The sequence below is a fragment of the Gorilla gorilla genome, chromosome 9 (assembly GCF_029281585.2).
Source record: "Gorilla gorilla gorilla isolate KB3781 chromosome 9, NHGRI_mGorGor1-v2.1_pri, whole genome shotgun sequence".
In the NCBI taxonomy this organism is placed as follows: Eukaryota; Metazoa; Chordata; class Mammalia; order Primates; family Hominidae; genus Gorilla; species Gorilla gorilla.
This window is the reverse complement of record NC_073233.2, coordinates 10,991,194-11,010,605: the sequence shown is the minus strand read 5'-3', so window position 1 is coordinate 11,010,605 and position 19,412 is coordinate 10,991,194. Positions and strand designations below refer to the sequence as shown.

The 19,412-nt window shown below is 45.0% G+C and overlaps 1 protein-coding gene across 2 annotated transcripts; it reads right to left on the bottom strand.

The window, feature by feature from the left end:
• On the bottom strand, window positions 1-18,320 carry LOC101135347 (olfactory receptor 51E1). 2 transcript variants are annotated; one of them, XM_055355245.2, is made up of 3 exons: window positions 18,274-18,320; window positions 15,614-15,705; window positions 1-3,001 (listed from the first exon to the last, which is right to left on the bottom strand). In XM_055355245.2, exons 2-3 carry the CDS (start codon window positions 15,689-15,691, stop codon window positions 2,006-2,008), a joined length of 1,074 nt encoding a protein of 357 aa, XP_055211220.1. In that variant the 5' UTR covers window positions 15,692-15,705; window positions 18,274-18,320; the 3' UTR covers window positions 1-2,005. The 2 variants fall into 2 exon arrangements, with proteins under 2 accessions (XP_055211220.1, XP_004050561.1); XM_004050513.5 differs by lacking the exons at window positions 15,614-15,705; window positions 18,274-18,320 and adding an exon at window positions 11,461-11,527.
• Between the last annotated feature and the right edge of the window lie 1,092 nt (window positions 18,321-19,412).

The following is a 19,412-nucleotide window of genomic DNA, read 5'->3' as shown; positions in this document are numbered from 1 at the left end:
TTTTCAGAGACTTGACACAATAGTACTTTATTTTTCACTTATCCAACTGCCTCGTACAAATACAAGTGGGAGTTGCAAATGACAGAGGTTTGGCTCTGCACAGTTTTTTTAGAAATCCAGGCTTCTGGTGATTTACTCTGTGTAACACATAGCTTCCCAAGTCACATTTAATGTCAACATGAAAGGCTGCACATGGGAGGGTTTTATGAGCCAGGTATAGAAATTGCACATGTCACTTCCACTCACATTGGAAGTAATGGCTAGAATTTAATAATACCCAACTCAAAGAAGGCTGGAAAATTGCCTGGCTATGTGTTCAGGACAGAAGGAATCAGGTTTGGTGAAAAATAACCAGTGTCAAGCATAAGCACTATTATGTTCTAGGCACTTTGCTGGGGGATTCAGTGATGAGCAAAGAGCAGTCAATGATGAACAGAGATGACATTCAATAATAAACAGTGCCCTCATGGGCTTACAGTCCAGCAGCAAATACAAGTATTAAATAGGCATTTCCAAACATGATATCCATTACAAAAGGGGATGAAAGCGTGTTATAGGAATCCATATCAGGGAACCTGAGGATTGAAAATGAAAATGAATCTTACCACATATATGATCACATGTTTTAGTATTTATAATTTGAGTTTCTTGGTTAAGACTGTTGTCATATCCTGTTGAAGATGAAACCTATTAACCCTTGGTAATAGCCCCTCAGAAGCAAAAATGCCTGATTCCCATGCCTAAGTCAGATTGCTTTCCTGGTCTCAAAGTCCCTGTTCCATACTACACAAAGCCCCAAATAAAGCATGGTCCTGAAGATTCCCTCACTTTCCAGCTACGAGTCACACTCAAAAGGCCAATGTTATCTTCAACAGCTGCCATTCCATACTTCCCATCATAACTGGTGGCTCCCTAACCTCGCTGCCTATCAGAATCACCTATGGAACTTTTAAAAATAAATAACTTGCTATAAGCCCTATGCAGACTTTCTGAATAAGAATCTTCCATGACGGTGAACCTAGAAATCACTTCTTCCAAGACACAGGTAATTGGCAATTGGACCAGGACAATAAGCAATAGCTAGTGGGATTAAAGCCATGAGTTCTGTTGCCAGGAAATTCCTAAATACAACACTGGATGAGTGAGAAGAAATTAAATACCTCCTCTAGAAAATGTAAGACTCTGGAAATCTCTAACCCACTACCCTGTTGGTCTCTCTAACAGTTCTTCCACATCATATGAGATTGGGCATGAAGTCTTTTTTTTTTTAATTTTTATACTTGTATGACCCCATTTAATTCACTGATCCCCACTGAACATCAATTTTCCCATGGCTACAATGAGGGTACTAATAATATCTTTGCCTAATTAAAGGGTTGATAAGAAAATTAAATAGGAAAAACAGTGTCCATACGCTGTGAAAACTCTCAGAACAGTGTGTCAACTTTCATTAACGCAGGTAAATGTACTCTTTTCAAGGCTTTACTTCCAATCTTCCCCTTAAGTGCTAGTGTCCAGAGGAAAAATTATTTCTTCTCTGTAGAAGTCATTTTGAAGACAGTATTTTTCTGAGATCCAATGTGGTTGGGAGTTCTGAAGAGGAAGTTATAGTTTTAAGCTAGATTATCTCATTTTATTATATTCTGTGTTTATTTTTCTTTGCCGTGCTTAGGCCTTTGGCAAATGTTCTCTAGATGTACCATTCTTATCTCAGAATGCTGTAAACCATCAGTAGAAGCAGTTTAGATTTGGACTGCATGATAAAATGAAAAGTAATAACCCTCCAACCACAACCTAGTCAGGGTATTAATAATTATATGTAGCAAGAAAACAAAGAAGAAAATAATATTGAAAAAATGGAGATTCCCCAACCAGTTTCATATTTGAAGGATCTGAGTTGTATTTTTATTAAGGAAATTTTTTTCTGAATACTGTCTTCCAAAATGTTGACATTAAAATCTGAATCAGAGGACTCTGAATGGAAAAGAAGTTTGATCACTGACACCTAGGGCTCTGAAGCGTGTGTGGCCACATGGAAAAGTCGAAGGATGCGCTGTCGAATCTCCTTTGTCTTCACTCCATAGACAATTGGGTTGAGCACAGGAGGAACCAGCAGATAGATATTGGCCAAGATGACGGGCAGGGGAGAGTCACGCCGCTTGCTAAAGCGATGCACCATAGACAATCCAATGAAAGGTACATAGAATATGAACACAGCACACACATGAGAGACACAAGTGCCAAATGCCTTGGCCTGGGCTTCACGTGTCAAGCCCAACACAGTCTTAAGAATAAGCAGATATGAGAAGGAGATGAGAAGTGAGTCCAGGCCAATGGCGGAGATGATGACGATAAGGCCATAGACGACATTGACCCGGATATCATCACAGGCCAGCTTCATGACATCTTGGTGTAGGCAGTAGGAATGGGAAAGGATATTGGAGTGGCAGAAGGGCAGCTGCTTGATGAAGACAGGAAGGGGTGCCATCAGTGCAGCCCCCCGCACCACAGCAGCCACACCAATTTTGGTGACACGAGGCAACGTAAGTACTGTGGCATGGCGCAGTGGGTGACAGATGGCCACATAGCGGTCAAAAGCCATGGCCAGCAGCACTGTGGATTCCATGCCAGATAAGGAGTGGATGGCAAACATCTGTAGCAGACAAGCATCAAACTGGATGGTAGTGGAATTGAACCAGAAGATGGCCAGCATTTTGGGCATGGATGAGGTGGAGATGAGGATGTCGATGCCCGAAAGCATGCAAAGAAATATATACATGGGCTCATGCAGGCTGTGCTCAGTCCGCACAATGTAGATGATTGTCAAGTTACCTAGCACAGCAATAAGGTAGAGGGAGCACAATGGGAAGGCCAACCAGAACTGAGCCTCTTCTAAACCAGGGAGGCCTATGAGGATGAAGTATGTAGCACTGGATTCATTGCCATTGGGATCCACCATCATGAAGAAGCTGAACTGTGACCAGCACCAGGCAGGTAGAGGCTGGAATGCAAAGATAAGCCACTGTCAGATCCATAAGCATCCCAATACCTAACACCTCACTCTATCCTGACGTCCTGCTCTCTAACTCAAACTCTAATTCCATTCCTTATGCAAATTCTAATCATATTCTAAATGCAATCTCACATAATCTAACGTAATTCAAGAACCAGACACAAATTCATCCAGTCCTACTTACTAACCCCACCTGTATTGTTAATCCTGATAGCAAGTGAAAGACTAAGACAAAAATTTTAAGCATATTCCAAATCATTTAGTTCTCCAAAGAAAGGCTACTGGCTGAATATAAAAGAATCTTAGGTGATAAAAATATCTCACCATTTCCTCTATCCTAGCTTACCTTTATGCTTCCCTATGCTTAATACTAACTGCAATTCTAAGCATATCATTAGACTATCTTTAAGAAAAAATTCCAGTCCAAGTGTAACAACACTAGTAGTAACAGATTAATACTGAAACCTAACCCCATCATTAATCTAATGATCTCCCCAATTCTAGACTTAGCCCTAACTTTAACATAACTTAATATTTGACCTTTTAATAACCATTTCAATCTTAAAGATCGAATTGATGATATTCAAGTCACAATTCATATTCTATTTTATTATGATAAACTGTAATCCAATAAAAAACTGACACTGAATTAATCCTGAACTCTAACTCTACATTACCTTCTTGTCCAAATGACCACCCAAAGCTTTACACTTGTCCAGACTACTCAGTTTATTTCAAATAAAGAATGACGGCTATAGTGGATACCGTTGGTGTCCCAGCCAGACCCCATTCACAAAGCCAATGTAACCATCTCCCATCTGCACTGAGCGTTGAGTGCTAAAGGCTCACAGCTCCCCTTCTTTCCAGAGGATTGTCCTTGGTCAAATGGGAGGCACCTCACCCAGGAAGGTTACACTGTGCCTCCATGATGCACATCTAGAGGCCAGTGGCTGCCTGACATAAGGGGTACCAAAGGTGAGCCCCATTGCCTCTGGGTGCAACAAACACTTTGATGCAATTTGTACTTCAGAGCTTCCCAAGGAACCAGCCTGAGGCTTGTCTCCAGCTGAGACCACAGCCCTGCTTAGCTTTCTTCCCCTGCCCTACCAGGATTCCCTCCTTCTTCTTCTCATGGCCCTGTACTCCCTCAATATGTCATTTGGACAAGAACCCCCACCTCAGGTTCTGCTTCTAGGAGACCCACCCAATCTAAGAAAGTGAGATTGATACAACTAGAATACTAACCCTGAGGGGTGATGGCATTAGAAGCACTGGAGGCATAATCAATCCTATGGCAGAATTCAGTCTGCAAACAAACTGAATCTGACTATAAAAATGATTTGATATTACTGAGGTGGAAAATGTCAGACTTGGGTCATCTCAGATTGTATGTGTCTGTTAAGAGCGAACTGATTCCCTCCCTCCCTCCCTTTCTTTCCTCCATCTACAAATATTCATGTGCTCCTACTATAGAGTAGCCCTTATCTTAAATGCTTGAAACCAGAAGTGTTTCCGATTTGGGACTTTTTTTTTGAATATTTGCATTATACATACCCAGATCAGCATCCCTAATGCAAAAATCCGAAATTTGAAATGCTGCAGTGAGCATTCTCTTTGAGCATCATGTTGGTGCTCCAAAAGTTTCAGATTTTGGAGCATTTCAGATTTTGGATGTTTGGATTAGGGATACTCAACCTGTATTTATTAGATCATGTGTATTGTAGTTTTTACATAGATTTGGCCCTTGAATGTTTGAGAGCTGGGATAGGGGTTTCTGCACTGGTTACCAGAAAGCAGCTGAGCATAAGTCAGAATTCATGGCCAGCATCAGGAGAGGTCCCATGGGCTCAGGGTGTGTCACAAATCTTTGTACCAGCATCAAGCGGTCACCCAGAGGTTTCCTCAGACCAGATGGAAATTAGTGGGAAAACAATGGGAGCATGAATAGTAGAACAGAGGGTGAGAGAGTTTAATTCAATCTGCTGGGAAGGGAAGGTTTAAGACAGAGAAACCATATTTAACCTAGAACTTCAGGCAAAGGGCCAAAGTCATCAATGTCCCTTCTCGCTGCTGCAGCTTCTGTGCAGCATGTGGCACCAGGAGCACTTTCCTCCTTCTTAGAGCTTCTCCCTCTCCTTTCTGCTGTTCCTCGGCTCTCTCTAATCACTAATTATTGGTTTCATTTCTGGATCTTCACTCTCCTCTCCAAGATTGTATCTTCAGTGCTCTTCCTGTTCTATATTCTCTTCCTGGGCCATCTCATCCCCTTCAGTAAATCCATTTTTGTTATACAAACAATTGATCCCCAAACCTATTTAATGAACCCTGAATTCTCTTTTGTAATCCAGGTTCATAATTCGGAAGACTTACTAAAAGGGTTCACCTAATCGTCTTTCAAGCACATCAAACTCTCCATGTTCAAAAAACAAACTCTTTCAGAGGCAGTATTATATAGCCATTGAAACTATGATCTTTGAAATCAATCATGCATTCTAAACCCAGTCTAAAACCTCTAGAGCTGTGTGATCTGGGGTAAATCATTTAACCTTTCTAAGCCTCAGCATCCTCATCATTAAAATGATTATAAGAGTCCCTGGCTAATAGGGGGTCAATGTGAAGATTAAATGAGATGATAAATGTAAAGCACTTAACACAATACCTCACACATAGTAAGTATGCAAAAAATAATATCTGTTGCTGTTAACCATTTTCCTCCAGTGTTTCTTTTTTTCTGTTATGGTGGCCTGAACCATCATACAAGCCAGGTTCTCTGATCCTGACTGCCACGTCTCTAGGGTAACCTTCCTCATCCACAAAGTCCCAACAATCTAACCAGATGAAACCAGCTCGCTGCCTATTATTTTAAAAAATACCCTTGAAACTCCAAATTGATTCTAGAGTAAAGACTAAATTTCTTATGACATGGCTAAAGGTCTGACTTTCATCATCTGGGCCTGGGTTCCTCCCTCACCACTCCTCACCATGATCCCTATGATCTAGCCACATTGGAGTTCATGCTATTTCACAAATATAGCCTTGATTCCCATGACTCTGTGTCTTTCTGTCTTTTTTTACTTCTCATCCCCTTGTCTAGAAAAACTGTTCCTCCCAGATCTTCCTCCTTGACTTCCCACACTCATTGTTCACATCCTGGCTTACTGTCTCTCTCCTATACTACTTTTCCTAAGCCTTTTTTACCTAGGCATAATTAAATACTTACTGTTCTGTGCTCAAAAAGAACATTATTTAGGTCTTTTTAAAGTATTTACCCTCTTGATAATAGTAACTATAATTATTGCTATATTTTCCCCTGAATTATGAGCTCCTGAACACCAGGAACCTTATTATATTTATTAATTGTTTAGTTAATGCTTTGGAAGATGAAAATGAGTTTTATCAACAGGAGAGTCTCTTAGTATACATCTAGTGAGGGTAACACAGCCAAGGGCATAGTTAAGACTGCCTGTTATCTGTACTAGAGAGACTTTTGAGAAGGATGAGATGATGTTTGGAAGGTCAGTGCAGAGTAATTTTAATTTTGTAAAAATAATCTTTAGGGTCAAACAGAAAAGTCCTTTCTTACCCAAGGAGCTGGAGGGCCAGAGAAATATGTATTAAAAAAAACAGAGCAGCTGCAAGGTCTTGGTCCTAATAAATGCAAAGTGGACATGCAGCACAATTTGTGCCTAAGAGCAGGATAGACCTAAGATCCCTCACCTGGAAACACTGGCAAGAAGGTTCTGGTACTCCAGAGGGTCAGATATCCATGCTATCCATCAGTTTTACATGAACAGATATGGCAGAGCAGGTTGATACTCAGGATTTAAAAAATGTGCCGTCATAGGAAACACACTGGGAAAGAACTCTGGCTGGGCATATGCAACACTATTGCCTCTGAAGGTAGAGTGATGTGGTGAGCAGAATCCTGGGGCTTAGAACACAAGTCTTGGTGCTAAATAAATGCAGTGAATAATAATAACTGCATAGTGCTGCTGTGAAATGGTATGAGATAAGGCATGTCTAAAGGAATTGTAAAAACCAAATCGGAGTACACGTAGTGCATTGTTTTCCACAAAAATGGGCAACAAGGTCTCTGAAAATGTATGAAATTTCATATACTTTTCAATTCCCCAAATTTGTCACCTTAATCACCACTCGGCCTGTATGTATACACTCATACACACACATATTTACTAGCAGTCAGTTTCTCACAATAGCAAGACTGGGCACTGATACAAAGATACCAGAAATCAACAAAAGGAAGATTCAGCTGGCCTGGGAAGGAGGTGCCTAGGCAGTATAAAATGGGCAGCTATCGCTGGGGCTAAAATATCAGCCTGGACCCCAGAAGACTACAGCAGGAGAGAAATGAATGGATGGAGAAGGAGCCAGCCAGAGAGCTCAAGTGCCACCGTTCAGACTGGCCAGCCCTGAAGCGTCCCAATGTTCAACAGTCCTTCCACGAGACAGGCAGAGGGACCAGATGACTTCCAGGTGGCCTTCCAGCTTGAGCAGCTGTTAGTAATTAAAACTCAGTGAGATGGTTTTGAGCTCTGGAGGAACTTGGAACTAAATTATTTTGAAAACAAGGCACAATCAAGAAAAAATAAACTAACAAAGCATTTTTTTTTTTTTAGAAAGCCCACACGCTGCTCTAATCCCCAAGGAATAGCCCTGTGCTGAGATTTTCTGTGAATAAGTTGAACTATCTTAGCAAGTTCCAGGAATGTTTCTTCAGGAACTATGAAGGACATCTTAACCTTTTCTCAGGAATAGGGGAACAGGAGCTCCCAGCTGTAAAGACTGGAAATCCACGTGGAGGCCTTCAGTCCTCTCCCTTCCTTCCCCCGGGCTTCAGAACTCTGTCTCCTAATGCCAGCCCATCCCCCCTCACCAGCCCATCCTCACATTCTTCCCTAGAACTCCTTCTCATAGACCCGTGAAAAAGCAGTCAGAGAGATAAACCAGACAGCAGGAGAGAAATGAAGGGATGGAGAGGAAGCCAGCCAGAGGGCCCAAGTGCCACCCTTCAGACTGGCCAGCCCTGAAGCATCCCAATGTTCCACAGTCCCTCCACAAGACAGGCAGAGGGACAGAAGACTTCCAGATGGCCTTCCAGCTTGAGCAGCTGTTAGTGATTAGAACTTAGTGAGATGGTACTCCAAAGGTGTACCATTAGCCTATTAGCCCTATCTCTTCTGACCCAAGAGAACAATGAGGTCACCTTTAACCCTGATTTTGTTGTTTTTATAATATGAACATAGATTATTGAGCACCTACAAAATGACAGAAACTATACAGTGCCATCTGTATAAATATTATCTCTAATCTGGGAACAGCTCTGCAGAAGGTGAGGGTGTTTAATTCAATCTGCTGGGAAGGGAAAGTTTAAGGCAGAGAAACCGATTTAACCTAGAACTTCAGGCAAAGGGGCCAAAGTCATCAACATCCCTTCTTGCTGCACCATGGATCCTCTCTATATTATGGGTGAGTACTATGGATCCTTTCTATATTATGGGTGAGAAAACTGAGGCTCCAAGACATTAAATAACATAACCAAAGTTTAACAGGTGACTGGCAATGCAGAAACTTAACCTAGATAGTCTCATACCAAGGCCTATACACTTTCCCTCATTCTAGGCTGCCTTTAATTTTGCTGCACCTTCTGAAAGCTAATAAAATCCACCCAAAAGGCAAGGTATAAGAAGGGCTTGGTAAGTAGCACGGCTGCCCTGGGTATACTCTTAGAAGGGAAACCAAGAGGGCTGCAAAGAAGACTCTTCTGCACTGGAACTTGGGACACTCACCTCCTCTTTCAGCCCTAACTCCAAAGGCTGTGAGGTGGGTAGGCCCCGCAATGGAGATTAAAAGGCTTGTCCTCTACCAAGTATTTCCTTATTATCTAATTAGAGCCTCTCATCCACCTGTCAAGCAGATATCATTAATCCCATTTGACAGATAAGGATGTTGAGGGTTAGTTAGAGCCCTTAGTGCTAAATCCATTGCTTTACAATATGCCAAGCTACTGCCCTACCCCTCTCCATGTCTCCTTAAGAAGGGACTTCGCTTTGTAAGCACTATTTCAATATTAATCTCTCAGGAATCCAACACTGACGACCCATGAGTCCAGGGGCCCCTCTCGGACTCAGGACACATGACCAGCTCTCCCCACTTAGGTTCAGTGTGGAAGGAGAACCAGGAGGAGATTCATTGTCAGTGTCATTATCTGGGCTAAACACACAGAATGTTTCATGCCCAGAGCAATGGAGTCAGGGCCTCTGGCGCTGCTGTCAGCCTCTGGGAATATTTAGAAAAGAATGTCCCTGGAGAGAAGCCTAGACATACCTGGGAGCCTCTGGTTCCTCATCCCAGGCACGGAGAGGGAAGGCAGACCTCAGGGGCAATGCTGTGGCTGGCAAGGACTGGAGGAGCTTGTCACTTGATTCTTAAATAGAGTCCCTTCCCTAACACTTAGTGAGGGTAGTAGCCCCAGAATCACTTCCACTCAAATTATCTGCATCCACTGTGCCCCACTCCTTGCTTGTATTTAATAAAGCAGATGAACCCTTGCAAGGTGTTGGCCATTCTTCTTAAAATGGCCAAGATGAAAATGGAAAGATGAGAGAGAGCAATTTCTAACTCCCAAAAAGCAAAGTGAGCCCTCACCCCACCCTGCTCACTCAAGTCAGCCTGACCACCTAAAATCACCCCTAGGCAGAGTTCCTAGGTTTCAGGTCTCTGCTCCTCCACTTCCTGAGTAGGACCAGATAAGTGTTCTAAAGATCTGCAAAGCTACACCTAGTTACCAGTTCCCTGTAGAGCTATTCTGGCTGCAAGCAAATGTAAGGCAAGGGAAATGCCCAAAGTGGGATTTTGATCAGTGTACTCATTTTTTCAACAATCATTGATGGACTTCTGTGCCAGACTCCACTGAGTACCAGAGATATCGTTCCAGCCTTCCAAGGATGGGGAGAAATTGAGACAAATATGCAGCCATCACAGCACATTATGATAAGTTCTGGGACAAGGGGAAGCAAAAGGGCCTCAGAAGCAAAGACAACAATAGCTCAGCCAGCTTTTTAGGTTCCAAGGGCTTCCCTGAGGAGGTGACATTTAAGCCATGGCAGTGGCGGGACCTGCTGCAGGCAGGTAATGGGGCAACGGCACAGGCAGTTAATTGGGCGGGGCACAGCAGCATTCGGTTAGACAACAAAAACATATTGAGTGTCAAAAACTGGAGATGAAACAGTAGATAAATCAGACAAGATGATGGCTTTTATGGAGCTCATATAACATGAGGCCAATAATGAGAAGTAAACAAATAAAATTTCAGTTGAAGATAAGGGCACGAAAGAAAGAGTGATAGGACAGAGGAAGATGGGTGCAGGACACTCATACTGGAGACAGGGGTCAGAAAAAGCCTCTCTTAAGGATGTGACATGTGATGAGAAAACACCAGCCATTCTAAGATCCAGGGAAAGTGCATTCCAACCGTGGGAGACAGCAAGAGAAAAGCGGCCCCCAGCAAGAATGATATTGGGGGATTCACGGAACAAAAGGAAGGTCAAGGTGGCCAGAGCATCAAGAGCACAACAGAGTTTGAGAAGATGAGGTGGGAGGAGGGCAAGGACCTCATCAGGTAACAGGGTCTTGCAGGGTATGGCAAGGAGCTTTGGTTTAATTCTGAGTGACTTGGGGGAATTTCAGCAACAGACCTTATCCAGTTTGTTTTTAAAAATACATCCTGGCTAATACAAAGAGCCAGAGAGAAAGAGAACAGACCTTGTTCGGAAAGCTGAAAGTGACTTAGTGTAGCTAGGGTAAAGAGTACAAGGCAAGGGGTGCTGCCGTGTGGACACTAATCTACTTTTTAAATGGGCTGAAGACTGAATCCTGATCCTAGACACAGACCAAGCTGAGATCAGAGCCCCAGGAAGATTACTAAGTCCCAGTCTCAGCCACAGCCTGACTCCTGATGTACAGCATACAATGAAACCAACCTCACTCAGAGCCCCACTTCCACCCCAGCTGCAGCCTCATCCCCAGCCATAGACTGAGCTTCAACCACGTTCACCCTGTTCACACACCAAACCCCAACCCAACCCCAATGCAGCCCCAGTCTAACCCCAGCCCAGCCTGTCCTCTGGCCTCTGTCCTCATTCACATCAGCCCCTGCCAGCCTCTAGATGGGCATGCTAGTAAACTAATCACTGAAAAACTGCTTGAAAACTACCCTTAGGCTACCTCCAGCACCCACATGCTTCTGTTCAGCACACAAACCTAGAGATCACTAAGGCTGCCTGTCCTTTGAGTCAGGGGCTTCCTACACATCTCCCACTTCTGGTTCTTCACAGCCTGGCTTCTCATGCACTCAGCAAGTCTAACGGGAGACCCCCAGCTGCAAGTAACCCATGCACCTGGACATGCCCCTGGCCTCCTGCACTCACCTCAACCGTATGGAAGGAATGTGTGACCCCCTTTGTCCAGTCTTCCTCCAGAAGACGTCTGGCAGGCTGTACTGAAATACAGCCTCTCTGTCTCCGCCTACTCCCTTGGACCTCCCTGGTCAGGGTTATTTATTCTCTGACTCACCCTCTCCCTCCTTCTGCTTCTTCCTGCAGGGTGGGGCAGAATGCTGTCCAAAGGGTACATCAGCAGGTACCCCTCACTAGCCCACTGTGGTTCTGGACTGCTTCTCAGCTTCCGTGCCCTGGGAGGATATGCCTGGGGGTATGGGAAGGAGAGGCAATGGGGAAAGGGATCTCTAGAGTCCTCCCCTGATGGGCTGCTGGGATCCTCATGCCAACTCCCAATGTGAAGGATAGATAGGGAAAGTGAGTAGAAAAAAGCTAGAAGAAACTCATTAGTGTAGTCTTCGTGACGGTCTTTATCCAAGTCTTTTCTCAGTTTATCAAACTCAAACAGGAGAATGGCAAAGGAAGTTTGCAGAGACACTCCACGGTTAAGTGTCAGCCCATTTCCATCCTGAAGTGTTCTTTCTGTCCTCCCTTCTCTCATTTGGGGGACACTGTTTAGGTCCTTGCTAAGCGTGGAATTCACTGGGTCCATCCTCCTTTTCCCAAAGCCCTAGGGCTACATCTTTTTTTTGTCTCCCAGGCTCTGATCCCTGTGTCTGGATAACTTATAACCAAGGTCCCCAGGGACAGTGCCTCTGCCGTCCACTCTCTGGCCTTGGATTACTGAACTTCTGGCTGAGGACAGAGAACGTGGTTTCTTTAACCCTCCCTACCCCCAACACCAGCCATGTAAGACCAATGACATCTGGTTTCTCCCTTAAGGGCAAAAATAGTCAGAGAACATTTTAGAGAGTTAGAGAACAATTTGAATGTAAAACTAAATACCTCGTATTTTGAAATAAGTAAAAACTACATCTATAAATAGAACAACATGATTTTTAGTTGGTCTCCCCTTATTTTTTACTGATCAGTTTCACAACGTAAGTTTTAAATTCAGAACACAGGACACGTTAAATCAAGCTATGCTAAAATAGATCATGGCAAATCAGACCATTCTAACTCAGACCACATCAAAATTACTGGTGACAACAGTTTCTGGTGCCTGCAGAGCATGCAGCCTGACACTTGCTATCAGAACCCTGGAGCCATCTCTGCTGCCTCCATTAACCTCATTAACTTAGACATGGCAAAGACTTTAAAAAATACCAAAGGGACTTCTACTTCCATCCAATATGGAGTAACAGTGAGACATGTGGAAGGACAGTGAGACATGAGACAAGGTGAATAATGAGGTGAATGCTACAGTTTTTTCAGCTTCCTGCCTTAAGGGAGTTTCCATGCGGCAACAGAAGGGAGACTGACTGGCTTCCCCTCCACACTTGCTTTCCCAGAGGGATTAGGAGAAACTCCCTACAACCAAGGCTTTTTTTTTTTTTTTTTTTTTTTGACACAGAGTCTTGCTCTGTCACCAGGCTGGAGTGCAATGGCATGATCTCAGCTCACTGCAACCTCCACCTCCCGGGCTCAAGTGATTCTCCTGCCTCAGCCTCCCAACGAGCTGGGACTACAGGCACGCGCCATCATACCCAGCTAATTGTTGTATTTTTAGTGGAGATGGGGAACCAAGGACTTTTATACATGTTTGGCAGACAAGCCAAAAAGGGAAGGGAGAGGTGAGGATACCATGACCTGCTATTGAGGCAGGAGGGCAGGGTTTAGGGAGGCCAGTGCCTCAGATAGCAGAGGCAGGAAAGGTAGGAAGAGGTAACAAAAGCCCTTGAAATCCTTGTGTTCAGGATGAAGAAGGTGTGGTCTGGCCTGTGAAAAGGTGGAGCAAGGAAGCACCGTGTTTCCTTTCATTCCCACAGACTGAGCTATCACCCAGGCTGATCCCAGGCCGAGAAACTGGGCATCTTAGAGTCATGTCACTCAACTTTGGAAATTATTTCTGCTGCTCACAGCCAGACTTCTTCAATCTCCCTCTTCCATTCCAAGATACATACAGACACCACACATCAATCAATACTCAGAAATACAGATGCTGTCCCCATTCGTGTCACATACACACCCAACACACAAAGTTTGCCTTAAAACATATACACTAGACATATGCACGAAAATAGCATCAGTACCAACAATATGCACACAGAATTCAGATGTACATTTCACCGACTTACAACTAATAACACATATACCACACAAAATGGTTTTACATCTCAAATATTATGCACAGTGGACATATACTCAAACACGCTGAAAGATACAAGCATCCCAATACTACACATTCCACACATTCATGCACCACATTCACATAGTACAAATAGGAAGAAAAGGTAGAGGCAGCATTCTTACCAGATACACATAAAGGTACTGCCCACCATGCAGATACAGACACCAGCATTCTCACGTAGACACATATCATATACCAACTAACAGATACCACAGAAATACAAATGCGCAATCAGAGACACGTCTCATGAAACATACATGTGCCAGGACATAGCTACCACACTCACCAGGACACAACCAGTACGTATTCCATGTGTGCACCCTCTCTCTCACATATACGCACACTGAAAAGCAAGTGTCCACATAAACACACCCACATATTCACACCCACAACCAGAATACATGGCACCCTTATGGACAAATAGTCGTACAGAGAGCCACACAGATGCAAATTGGCAGATTTCACAAATCTGCCAACACACCCTCTTGCATACAGAAACTTCAACATTGCATGTGAGCTGCCTCTTGTCTTGTTGCTGTCTCTCCAGTTACTATTCCCCAAATACCTTCATTAACCCCTGATTATGGCTGGGTAACCACTTTAGGGTATTTGCAATAATGTTTATAGTCCATGCAAATTCACCAACATGGGCACATGGGGGCAAGAACATTAAAATCATACTTCAAAACTGGAATGAACCATGAGGTGTGATCTTTACAGCCTCCCCATGTCAAAACTAGATGTATTTTCTAGCTGAGAGAGAAGGAGAAGGCAAGACCACCATAGCAGAGGGACTAGTGCAGTCATTCTCCAGGATGTCCAGACAGGGTCATAAGTTCAGTACTAACACATTCCTGGAGACAGAATACATGATCTACTTAAATTGCTGGAAGAAGACAGCACAATAGGTTTGATACTTTAATCACCAAGGCATTCAATAGGATCCTAATATTCCCATGTTCTGTAGTAGTAGTAGAAGCGAGACACTAAGGTGTCTCACTTGCCACCTTGTGAGAACATACGGGGGACCCTTGAACGGATCTCTTTGGTCTTGGCTCCATAGACAAGGGGGTTGACTACAGGTGGTAGCAGCAAGTAGGTATTAGCTGTAACCACATGGAGGAGGGAGGTGGGACCACCCAGCCTATGCACCACCGAGAGCCCAATGAGGGGTACATAGAAGACCAGAACAGCACAGAGGTGGGAGATGCAGGTGTTGAAAGCCTTGAGTGCTGCCCTCCGAGAGGACAGCTCCAAAACAGCCCGCAGGATGAGGATATATGAGAAGCCAATGAAGAGAGAGTCCACACCCATGACTGAGAGGATGATGAAGAGTCCATAAACCACATTGACCCTGGTGTCAGTACAGGACAGCTTCATAATATCTTGGTGCAGACAGAAGGAGTGTGTGACAGTATGTGTTCGGCAGTAGGACAACCACTTGAGGATGAAGGGCAGTGGGAAGAAGAATACAAACCCCCTGGTCAGGGCAGATAGTCCAATCTTGGCCACAGTACACCCTGTCAGCACAGAAGCATGGCGCAATGGGTGGCAAATGGCCACAAAGCGGTCAAAAGCCATGGCCAGCAGGACAGCTGACTCCACGGCTGACAGAGCATGGATAAGGAACACCTGGGCCAGGCAAATGTTGAACTCGATCTCCTGGATGCCCAACAGGAAAAGACTGGCCATCTTGGGCATGGTGACAGAGGAGAGGACTAGGTCAATAGTGGAAAGCATGGCCAGGAAGAGGTACATGGGCTCATGCAGTCGCCTCTCCACACGAATGATGAGGACAATGGTCAGGTTACCCAGGGTGGCCAAGGCATACATAAAACACAATGGGAAAGCCAGCCAAAAGTGTATAGTAGGCCCCAGGCCAGGGATACCCACCAGAAGGAAGTATGCTGCGTGGTCCAGATTTCCATTTGAAGTGGCTATGATAGGGACCAAGAGCTGGGGCTTCTGCATGCCAAATCCAGGGTCTAGGAAAGGGAAAAGTAGAAACATCATTTAGTTGTGGCTCAGAGGAGAGAAAGGACTAATGAGGAAAAGGCATTGGAGTGGTGACAGTAACAAACAGGACAAAGTCATCCTGGTAATTCTGAATCCTAGTCTCTCTCTGCTCTGATTCTCCTTATATACAACTTCCTGGACACCTTGAGCCTTACCCTGACCCTCCAAGGCCCCAGTGCAGCACAAGCAGATTCTATTACTGTCCCATGAATCTCAGTGTGTGAAGATCCACTCATAAAACATGTAAGACAGTCCTGCATCTTCAGAGCTGATGTTGCTGCCCAGCGCACTGCTCTTAGCCTTTTCCCATCAGAGTAGACTTGCAGGATTGCTCAGAATGGTCCACACTGACCAGCTCTTCTGATGTATCCTGGGGTTAGGGTGGGTCTGGGTTCAGATTTAGAGGCTCTGTCTATAGCTGCCTTTAAGACCTACTATAATCTAATTTAAGATAGGGAGCAGGGGCTCAGTCTGGGATGAGATTTCAAGAGAGGTTTGTGTTTAGGCCTGAATACCATTTCTCAAACTTTCCTGATAGAAACATCTAAAGTAATTGACAACACCATCCCTCCAGATCCTGCTCCAGGCCCAGAAAATCAGAATTGCCAGGACAAGGTTTTGGAAATCTTTTTAAAAAACAATAAGCCCCGCTGGGTACAGTGGCTCACATCTGTAATCCCAGCACTTTGAGAGGCCGAGGTGGGCGGATCACAAGGTCAGGGGTTCGAGACCAGCCAGGCCAACATGGTGAAACCCTGCCTCTATTAAAAATGCAAAAGTTAGCCAGGCGTGGTGGAGCGCACCTGTAATCCCAGCTACTCAGGAGGCTGAGGCAGGAGAATCGTTTGAACCTGGGCGGCAGAGGCTGCAGTGAGCCGAGATCACCCCCACTGCATTCCAGCCTGGGTGACACAGCGAGACACCAACTCAAAAACAAAACAAAACAAACAAACAAACAAACAAAAAATGATAAGCCCCTTTCCCGTAGGAAATTTGTGCTTTAAATCAGAGAACTTTGGGGAAAGTTGTTCTGGTGTTCTTGGGGGCAGGGAGGTGAATCAAGAGGGACTATCATTTCCATTTCCAGCTCCCAAACGAACAATAAACAGCATCTGCCATCAGGATCTCTCAAGCCCCAGGTGAGAGTCAGTCCCAGGTTGCGCTCAGCAAGAGGAGCATGTCATGGAAATCAGATGCAGCTGAGACATGAACAGAAAATCAGCCAGTGCTGCTGCTGTTACTCCACAGTGTTCACAGGCACACCCCTCCCTCCACCTACTCTCCCTGGTGATCACACAACGTCCCAGGCTCAACTTCTTTCTCTCTACGGACCACACTGGTTCTAAGCCTGTGTCCTGAGATTCAGCCATATAACCTACCGCCTCCTTGATATTTCTACCTGGATAGCCTATGGGCCTCCCACTCATCTTGCCTCTAACAGGGACCCCTTCCAAACCTGTTCCTGATCTCAGAGAATGCCACTGCTCAGAACCCACATCACCCAAAGTCAGGGCAGCTGGTCTCATCTTGACCCCTCTCCTCTTTCACCTCCACATGCAATTCAACTTTTCCAATTAATTATTGGGGCCGTTCCTCTTAATACACCTCCTCCCAACTTAATTATATTATCCACTCTGCCCTGATTATAAAAAGAGCCTTCCAACTTACCTCCCTGCCTCCAAACCTAGTCTATTCCAAACCACCTTCCACACCACTGCCATCTAAACAGCAAAACTGGACACCTGGGGCTCCTGCTGAGCAAGTTAGGAGTGATTCCCATAGCGTTCCAGATAAAGTGAGAACTAGTAACTCCACAGTATGCAGACAAGGCCCTTCACAGTGTTCCTCTAACTCAACTTTCCAGCCCAGCTTCAGTTTCCTTCTTCATCACCAATCACCACCACCACCACCACAACACACACGTGCACATACACACACACGTACACACTCACACACATTTTTTTCCTGGTGAAGTAATTCCCCTTGCCTTGCTTAAGTGAAGAGTAGGAGGCAGGAACTGAGGAGTCCTGTCCTGGGACAAAGGATAGGCAAAGCTTGGAACGGGTCTCACAGGCTTGAAGAAATTCCTCTGTGTAGGAACAAGGTCCAGGAACCGGGCTACTGTGATCTGGAAAAGGTGTACACTAGAAGACCTCTCCAAGCAGCCAAGCTGACTGATCAAGTCCCGGCTTCCTTATGCAATGAGCCTTCTGTGCCTGTCTCTGCGGACCTTCCCGTTGCCTAACCTCCCTGGGCTGAGCCTGCTGCACTCACCACCAGTGCTTCCCCAGCGCATGGAGGCCGCCCAGTTATAGCTTCTCTGGGGCCCCTCAGGAGTGTGTAGAGTGATGGAGAGTGAACGAGTCGGGTCTCCCTGGCACTGACGCTCTGCTCAGACGCCCAAGGAAAGCTGACCCTGACTCCTACCCAAAGGGACTGAGCTCTGTCACTATCCCTCTGAGCCCAGCTCAAGAGACTAGAGGGAGGCTGTGTCGCGGGGTGGAAAGAAGAGGAATAACGGGGCTGGAAGAGAGGACCTGCCGGAATGGAGGGGTGGGCACTCAGCAGAAAGCACGCAGGGATACCAGCGCTCCGAACACACTAACTACCCCAGGGGATGGAAGCTGCGTCAGGGACTCTCGCTTCTTCATGCTGCCACCTTGTGGTCGCATAGGGGATCTTCAGCCTCGTGGCCGTCCCTGAGCAATGGCTCTGAGGATGATGCCTTTAAGAACCAAGGACCCAACTGACTCTAGCATCTGAGCTCTTTCCACTACTCTGTGCTGCCCCTTAGCTCTCCCTCTCACCCTCTCAAGCCCACCCTTTCTTCCTTGGGTCGCTAATCATAGATGTCCTGTCCCTCCAGAAATGAGACCGTGTGGCATATTTGTTTGAACATGGGGCTCTAGAAGGAAACAGACTTGGGTCCGCCCATTTATTAATAGTATGACTACTATAAGCATTTAATGTGAAAGCATTTAATGTGAAAAACGAAATGAGGTACTAGCAAGTCTCCAGTGAATGTTTGTGTTCATTATTACTAGTCAAAACCAATGGAAGAGCCAAGGACGTAGGAAATCCAGTAGACAGTGCCACAAGAGAGACAGGAAAAAATATATTGACAAGGAAGATTGGTCAGCAGTTCAGAAAGCTGCTGAGAGATCAAGCAGTGAAAAGACTGAAATCAAAGGTCACTGGCTACCTGGATAACAGGGTGGGGGATGGAATCTTGAGTGAAGCAGTGTGAGGAGTGTGTTAGGAAGAGATGAAGAGAGTAGATGTAGACAACCCTTTTAAGATATTTGTACATGAACAGAGGAGTGAAATGGACAATATTGGGAGGATTTATAGCTCCACAGAGATTTTAAAATGTGTATGTTGGAACTAGAAGAGACTAAATGTCAACAGGATGGAGGTGGCAGAGAGGCTCCTTGTCCTTTACTCCTCACATTACTGGTAGCTATGGCCCAGGAAGATAATCTGTCTTCCCCCTCTATATAGTAACTATGAGTAATCTTACTTTGTCCAATAGCTTTCATCACCCAAGCAGGCCAGACCAATCTCCTAAACTCCAAATATGGTAAAGTCTATTGGACATAGGTGTCCTTCAGGCACCTCAAACTCAACACCTAACTCATTATTTCTAAGCTCATTGATTTCATTATCAACTAAGCTC